Source organism: Hemitrygon akajei, chromosome 24, assembly GCF_048418815.1.
Source record: "Hemitrygon akajei chromosome 24, sHemAka1.3, whole genome shotgun sequence".
NCBI classification, from domain to species: Eukaryota; Metazoa; Chordata; class Chondrichthyes; order Myliobatiformes; family Dasyatidae; genus Hemitrygon; species Hemitrygon akajei.
Window position 1 is genome coordinate 45,968,546 of NC_133147.1, and position 8,573 is coordinate 45,977,118.

At 50.0% G+C, this 8,573-nt stretch overlaps 1 protein-coding gene across 1 annotated transcript; it reads left to right on the top strand.

Moving 5' to 3' along the window:
- Nucleotides 1–7,131: 7,131 nt before the first annotated feature.
- Nucleotides 7,132–8,183, top strand: LOC140715704 (uncharacterized). The gene has a single exon (XM_073028074.1). The coding sequence runs from the start codon at nucleotides 7,132–7,134 to the stop codon at nucleotides 8,116–8,118; it is 987 nt and encodes a 328-aa protein (XP_072884175.1). The 3' UTR covers nucleotides 8,119–8,183.
- Nucleotides 8,184–8,573: the final 390 nt, after the last annotated feature.

Sequence of the window (8,573 nt, forward strand, 5' to 3'; positions counted from 1 at the left end):
AGCTGTCTTATCGTACTCTGGGACCGTTCAATAGTCTGATAACTGCGGGGTAGAGGCTGTCTTATCGTAATGGGGGTCCGTTCAATAGTCTGATAACAGCGGGGTAGAAGCTGTCTTATCGTACTGGGGGGGCCGTTCAATAGTCTGATAACAGCGGGGTAGAAGCTGTCTTATCGTACTGGGGGGCCGTTCAATAGTCTGATAACAGCGGGGTAGAAGCTGTCTTATCGTACTGGGGGGCCGTTCAATAGTCTGATAACAGCGGGGTAGAAACTGTCTTATCGTACTGGGGGACCGTTCAATTGTCTGATGAAAGCGGGGTAGAGCTGTCTTATCGTAGTGGGGGTCCGTTCTATAATCTGATAACAACGGGGTAGAAGCTGTCTTATCGTACTGGGGGACCGTTCAATAGTCTGATAACAGCGGGGTAGAAGCTGTCTTATCATACTGGGGACCGTTCAATAGTCTGATTACAGCGGGGTAGAAGCTGTCTTATCGTACTGGGGTACCGTTCAATAGTCTGATAACCGCGGGGTAGAAGCTGTCTTATCGTACTGGGGGACCGTTCAATTATCTGATAGCAGCCGGGTAGAAGCTGTCTTATCGTACTGGGGGACCGTTCAACAGTCTGATAACAGCGGGGTAGAAGCTATCTTATCGTACTGGGGGACCGTTCAATAGTCTGATTACAGCGGGGTAGAAGCTGTCTTATCGTACTGGGGGACCGTTCAATAGTCTGATAACAGCGGGGTAGAAGCTGTCTTATCGTACTGGGGACCGTTCAATAGTCTGATAACAGCGGGGTAGAAGCTGTCTTATCGTACTGGGGACCGTTCAATAGTCTGATAGCAGCGGGGTAGAAGCTGTCTTATCGTACTGGGGATCGTTCAATAGTCTGATAACAGCGGGGTAGAAGCTATCTTATCGTACTGGGGGACCGTTCAATAGTCTGATTACAGCGGGGTAGAAGCTGTCTTATCGTACTGGGGGACCGTTCAATAGTCTGATAACAGCGGGGTAGAAGCTGTCTTATCGTACTGGGGACCGTTCAATAGTCTGATAACAGCGGGGTAGAAGCTGTCTTATCGTACTGGGGACCGTTCAATAGTCTGATAACAGCGGGGTAGAAGCTGTCTTATCGTACTGGGGACCGTTCAATAGTCTGATAACAGCGGGGTAGAAGCTGTCTTATCGTACTGGGGACCGTTCAATAGTCTGATAACCGCGGGGTAGAAGCTGTCTTATCGTACTGGGGACCGTTCAATAGTCTGATAACAGCGGGGTAGAAGCTGTCTTATCGTACTGGGGACTGTTCAATAGTCTGATAACAGCGGGGTAGAAGCTGTCTTATCGTACTGGGGGACCGTTCAATGGTCTGATAACACAGGGTAGAAGCTGTCTTATCGTGCTGGGCGACCATTCAATAGTCTGATAACAGCGGGGTAGAAGCTGTCTTATCGTACTGGGGACCGTTCAATAGTCTGTTAACAACGGGGTAGAAGCTGTCTTATCGTACTGGGGACCGTTCAACAGTCTGATAACAGCGGGGTAGAAGCTATCTTATCGTACTGGGGGACCGTTCAATAGTCTGATTACAGCGGGGTAGAAGCTGTCTTATCGTACTGGGGGACCGTTCAATAGTCTGATTACAGCGGGGTAGAAGCTGTCTTATCGTACTGGGGGACCGTTCAATAGTCTGATTACAGCGGGGTAGAAGCTGTCTTATCGTACTGGGGGACTGTTCAATAGTCTGATAACAGCGGGGTAGAAGCTGTTTTATCGTACTGGGGACAGTTCAATAGTCTGATAACAGCGGGGTAGAAGCTGTCTTATCGTACTGGGGGACCTTTCAATAGTCTGATAACAGCGGGGTAGAAGCTGTCTTATCGTACTGGGGGACCGTTCAATAGTCTGATAACAGCGGGGTAGAAGCTGTCTTATCGTACTGGGGGACCGTTCAATAGTCTGATAACAGCGGGGTAGAAGCTGTCTTATCGTACTGGGGACAGTTCAATAGTCTGATAACAGAGGGGTAGAAGCTGTCTTATCGTACTGGGGTCCATTCAATAGTCTGATACCAGAGGGGTAGAAGCTGTCTTATCGTACTGGGGGACCGTTCAATAGTCTGATAACAGCGGGGTAGAAGCTGTCTTATCGTACTGGGGACCGTTCAATAGTCTGATAACAGCGGGGTAGAAGCTGTCTTATCGTACTGGGGGACCGTTCAATAGTCTGATAACAGCGGGGTAGAAGCTGTCTTATCGTACTGGGGACAGTTCAATAGTCTGATAACAGCGGGGTAGAAGCTGTCTTATCGTACTGGGGGACCGTTCAATAGTCTGATAACAGCGGGGTAGAAGCTGTCTTATCGTACTGGTGACCGTTCAATAGTCTGATAACAGCGGGGTAGAAGCTGTCTTATCGTACTGGGGGACCGTTCAATGGTCTGATAACACGGGGTAGAAGCTGTCTTATCGTGCTGGGCGACCGTTCAATAGTCTGATAACAGCGGGGTAGAAGCTGTCTTATCGTACTGGGGACCGTTCAATAGTCTGATTACAGCGGGGTAGAAGCTGTCTTATCGTACTGGGGGACCGTTCAATAGTCTGATAACAGCGGGGTAGAAGCTGTCTTATCGTACTGGGGGACCGTTCAATAGTCTGATAACAGAGGGGTAGAAGCTGTCTTATCGTACTGGGGACCGTTCAATAGTCTCATAACAGCGGGGTAGAAGCTGTCTTATCGTACTGGGGACCGTTCAATAGTCTGATAACAGCGGGGTAGAAGCTGTCTTATCGTGCTGGGCCACCGTTCAATAGTCTGATAACAGCGGGGTAGAAGCTGTCTTATCGTACTGGGGAACCGTTCAATAGTCTGATAACAGAGGGGTAGAAGCTGTCTTATCGTACTGGGGGACCGTTCAATAGTCTGATAACAGCGGGGTAGAAGCTGTCTTATCGTACTGCGGGACCGTTCAATAGTCGGATAACAGCGGGGTAGAAGCTGTCTTATCGTACTGGCGGACCGTTCAATAGTCTGATAACAGCGGGGTAGAAGCTGTCCTCGAGCCTGGTGGGACGTGCTTTCGGGGTTTTGTATCTTTTGCCCGATGGGAGAGGGGAAATTCTATAGGATGTACTCTGATGACTGGTATTGACTGGTTGCGTCATGACCTTGAATGAAAAGTCTTGCAAAAAGTAGTGGATGTGACCCAGTCTATCATGGGTAAAGCCGTCCCCACTACTAAACATGTCTACACAGTGTTGTTGCAGGAAGGTCGTGTCCATCATCAAGGCCAGGGTAACGTAATCGGGAGACAAGTACACAATTCACAACCATCAACTTTGGGGTTTCACTGGTCTGACTGACTGACGTGATGACGTTATCCTATAAAAGGTTTTTACTGCGTTTTTGTTCTGTACGTTTGGGAGTTTGATAAAATGTGTTAGGGGCTTTGTTAAACTTTGTTTTATTGTGGAAACCTACACTCCCTCTCATCAGGAAGGAGGTACAGGAACCTCAGGACTGACACCACCAGTTTCAGGAACAATCATCAGGCTCCCGAACCAGAGAGGACTCAAATTCACTTCAAAGTTTAAAGTATATTTATTATCAAAGTATGTGTACATTATACAACCTTAATAGTCGTCTCCTTACAGGCAGCCACAAGGATCCCGAAAAGCCTAGCAGAAAAGATAGTGGAACAGCAATGGCAGGTATTCTTGGGAATAATGCACAAGGTGCAAAATCAGTTCATCCCCCGAGAAGGAAGGATTCAAAGGGAGGAAAGGGGCCACCGTGGTTGACAAAGGAAGTCAGAGACTGCATCGCATTAAAAAAAAGGAAATATGACAGAGCTAAGGTGAGTGGGAGGACAGATGATTGGGAAGTTTTTAAGGAACAACAGAACTTAACTAAAAAGACAATACGGGGAGAAAAAATGAGGTACGAACACAAACTAGCCAGGAATATAAAGGAAGATAGCAAAAGCTTTTTTTAGTTATGTGAAGAGAAAGAAGATAGTTAAGAACAATGTTGGGCCCTTGAAGAATGAATTGGGTGAAATTGTTATGGGAAACAGAGAAATGGCAGAAGAATTTAATGAGTACTTTAGATCTGTCTTCACCAGGGAAGACACAAGCAATCTCCCAGATGTATGGATGGGCCAAGGACATAGGGTAACAGAGGAAATGAAACAGATTGACATTCGGAAAGAAACGGTGATGAGAAGACTGATGGGACTGAAGGCTGACAAATCCCCAGGTCCAGATGGTCTGCACCCTAGGGTACTAAAGGAGGTGGCTCTGGAAATTGCGGATGCATTGGTAATCATTTTCCAATGTTCCTTAGATTCAGGATCAGTTCCTGAGGATTGGAGAATGGCTAATGTTATCCCACTTTTTAAGAAAGGAGGGAGGGAGAAAACAGAGAACTATCGACCTGTCAGCCTGACATCGGTGGTGGGAAAGATGCTAGAGTCTTAAGGATGAAATAGTGGCATATCTAGATAGCAGTGATAGGATTGGGCCGAGCCAGCATGGATTTACCAAGGGTAAATCATGCTTGACTAATCTGTTGGAGTTTTTCGAGGATGTAACCAGGAAGTTAGATGGGGGAGATCCAGTGGATGTAGTGTACCTTGATTTTCAGAAGGCATTTGATAAGGTCCCACATAGAAGATTGGTGGGTAAAATCAAAGCTCAGGGCATTGGGGGGAAGATATTGACATGGATAGAAAACTGGTTGGCAGATAGAAAGCAAAGGGTAGCGGTGAATGGGTGTTTCTCGGAATGGCAGGTGGTGACTAGTGGGGTGCCACAGGGCTCGGTATTGGGACCACAGCTGTTTACCATTTACATTAACGATTTAGATGAAGGCATAGAAAATAACATCAGCAAATTTGCTGATGATACTAAGCTGTGTGGCAGTGTGACATGTGATGAGGATGTTAGGAGAATTCAGGGTGACTTGGATAGGCTGGGTGAGTGGGCAGATACTTGGCAGATGGCATTTAATGTGAATAAGTGTGAGGTTATCCACTTTGGGAGTAAGAACAGGAAGGCAGATTATTATCTGAACGGTATAGAGTTGGGTAAGGGAGTAATACAAAGAGATCTCGGAGTCCTTGTTCATCAGTCACTGAAGGTGAATGAGCAAGTGCAGCAGGCAGTGAAGAAGGCTAATGGAATGTTGGCCTTTATTACAAAGGGAATTGAGTACAAGAGCAAGGAAATCCTCTTGCATTTGTACAGAGCCCTGGTGAGACCACACCTGGAGTACTGTGTACAGTTTTGGTCTCCAGGGTTAAGGAAGGACATCCTGGCTGTAGAGGAAGTGCAGCGTAGATTCACGAGGTTAATTCCTGGGATGTCTGGACTGTCTTACGCAGAGAGGTTAGAGAGACTGGGCTTGTACATGCTGGAATTAAGGAGATTGAGAGGGGATCTGATTGAAACATATAAGATTATTAAGGGATTGGACAAGATAGAGGCAGGAAATATGTTCCAGATGCTGGGTGAGTCCAGTACCAGAGGGCATGGTTTGAGAATAAGGGGTAGGTCATTTAGGACAGAGTTAAGGAAAAACTTCTTCTCCCAGAGAGTGGGGGTCTGGAATGCACTGCCTCAGAAGGTAGTGGAGGCCAATTCTCTGGATGCTTTCAAGAAGGAGCTAGATAGGTATCTTATGGATAGGGGAATCAAGGGATATGGGGACAAGGCAGGAACCGGGTATTGATAGTAGATGATCAGCCATGATCTCAAAATGGCGGTGCAGGCTCGAAGGGCCGAATGGTCTACTTCTGCATCTATTGTCTATTGTCTAGTGAAAGAACCATCAAACTCACAATATAGCAAGAGAGAAAAAAGAACAAAAAAGTAACAAATGGCATTCAGGTTGAAAGTGAGTCCCCAAACACGAAGTCTGGAGTAGGGTACTCCCTCCGCCAGGACCGATTAAATGTTACAGAACCAGCCCAACCCTCGCCTCTGGCCCCAACACCCTGCCTTTTCAATCTGGCCTGGCGTTTAAATCGTCTGAACATCAGGTTGTTCAGACGGTTGTGCTGTGGGACCCAGCCCTGATACACTTCCATGTGCTCGACCTTTCCCGATTGGCCTGGCACTGAGATCAATCGAACCACACGTCCTTCCTCACTCTCAGTTTGGGTGGAAGGGCCACCACTCGCCCCAACTGTGAGGCCCTCAAAGCCACTCACTTCAACCTTTCACTCTGCCTGCCTCTCCATTGTTTGTAGTGATCATTTACCATAAATTTTACCAGAAAACAAGTGTTATTCATGAAGAATTAATGGACTCGCTGTCAAAGACCCTTCATTTCATGTTCTCGATATTTATTGGGCTTGACGATTGTAATGACGTTTTCACAGTCTCTGTAGAAAACCCCTCACATTCAGAACGCTGCTGGCTGAGTCTTCGCTAAGACCAGGTAAGTGGAACACATCACTCCAGTTCTCAGATCACTACATTGGCTTCCTGTTCATCCAGGGAATGAGTTTAAAATACTACGACTGGTTTATAAAGCACTCAGTGGTTGAGGGCCTCTCCCTCCTCTCCCTCCTCAGGTCATCTGGGGCAGATCCGCTTACCATCCCCAGCAGCGTAAACCCTTTTCTTTTCACTGTAGCTTTTAATTAGAATTTCCTACACTGCAACTTCTATTTATCATATCTATTTTTCTCTTATTTTATTCTTATATATTGGCTGAAATTTGATGCCTGATTTTTATATATTGTTCCATGTCAAGCACTTTGAACTGCCTTGTGTTTGAAGTGCTATATTAAATAGACTTGCTTGCTTGCTGATTTCTTTATTATTGTCGGGTCTTTCCTTTCTCTCTTTCTTTTTGTATTTGCACAAGCTTCTTGTTTCTTTTGCGCATTGGTTGTTTGTCCATCCTGTTGGGGTGCGAAATTTCATTGTGATGTTGTGATGATTACTCGCAAGAAGATGAATCTCAGCATGTGCGATTTTATTTTTCATCGCACTTGTGCTTGCATGTAACAGTAAAATTAAACTTTGCATTTGGAAACACTTTGAGATCCCCAAAATCTCTCGGAATAATCTCAGAATTCCCTTTTCATCTGCACAGGAGCCGACAATCAAAACCACCATGGACCACTCCGCTGATGAGCCTCCTAGGCGCCTGCGCAGTGGGCGCCTGATTGTCGCTCCACCGCGCTGCCGGCGGCCGGAGGTCGTCAGTGCAGCAGCGTCAACAACGTCGGCGGGGAGCATGCGCGTTAGCCACGGGAGGACTAAGCTGCAGCGCCGCCGTTGTGTGGAGGCCGCCGAGGCGATGCCGGAGGGGAACATGCGCAGTACGCGCCGGAGGAGCCAGCCGCCGCCGCCGCCCAGCCCGGGAGCCGGGTGTCACGGCGGCCGGAGCCTGCACGGGCAGCGCGGGAGGAGGAAGCCACAGCGACCCCGCAAACCGGAGGTCGCCACCGCCGGCCGGAGCAGTGGCTCTGATGGCGGCAGGACCCAGCCGCAGCGCCCCCGTAGTGGGGAGACCGTGGCGGCAGCAGAACATGCAGCCTCACCCGGCACCCATGGGTGCCAAGAGTGCCCGCGCACCTTCGCCCGCCGCTCGGCCCTGCGACAACACGCCCGCACCCACACGGGCGAGCGGCCGTACCCGTGCGAGCGCTGCGGCGCCCGCTTCGCCCTGCAGGGCACCCTCAGGACGCACCTAAGGGTGCACACGGGCCAGCGGCCGTACCGGTGCCCGCTGTGCCCGGGCAAGGCGTATGCACACCGCTCGTCGCGGAACTACCACCGGCGGCTGCACAGCGGCGAGCGGCCGCACCGCTGTGGCGACTGCGGCCGCGGCTGCCTGACACGAGCCGCGCTGGCACGCCACCGGCTGCGCGAGCACGGCGCCACCGACGGCCGGCCCCCGCCGTTCGCGTGCCCGCGCTGCCCGCGCGCCTTCCTCGACTCCACGGCGCTGCTCGGACACCTGCGCGTGCACACGGGCGAGCGGCCGTATCCGTGCCCGCGCTGCGGCCGCGCCTTCGCCCAGTCGTCCACGCTGCGCGTGCACCAGCAAACTCACCGAGACCGGGAGGGGGAGCAGCCCCGGGATCCCACCGGGTAGGAGAGAGGTCCGGCAGGGGCAAAGACCCCCTTCCCTCCCTCCTCACCCCCATCTCCTACACTCTGCTCATCTCCCCCCTTAACCCCAACACTCACCATCCTCCTATTCGAACCCCTCCCTATCTCTGTAAACCCTACACTCCCCGTCCTCCAGTTCAAACCCCTCCCTATCTCTGTAACCCCTACACTCCCCGTCCTCCAGTTCAAACCCCTCCCTATCTCTAAACCCTACACTCCCCGTCCTCCAGTTCAAACCCCTCCCTATCTCTGTAACACCTACACTCCCATCCTCCAGTTCAAACCCCTCCCTATCTCTGTAACACCTACACACCCCGTTCCCCTGTTCAAACCCCTCCCTCACTCCCTCCCTATCTCTGTAACCCCTACACTCCCTGTCCTCCTGTTCAAACCCCTCCCTATCTCTGTAACCCCTACACTCCCTGTCCTCCTGTTCAA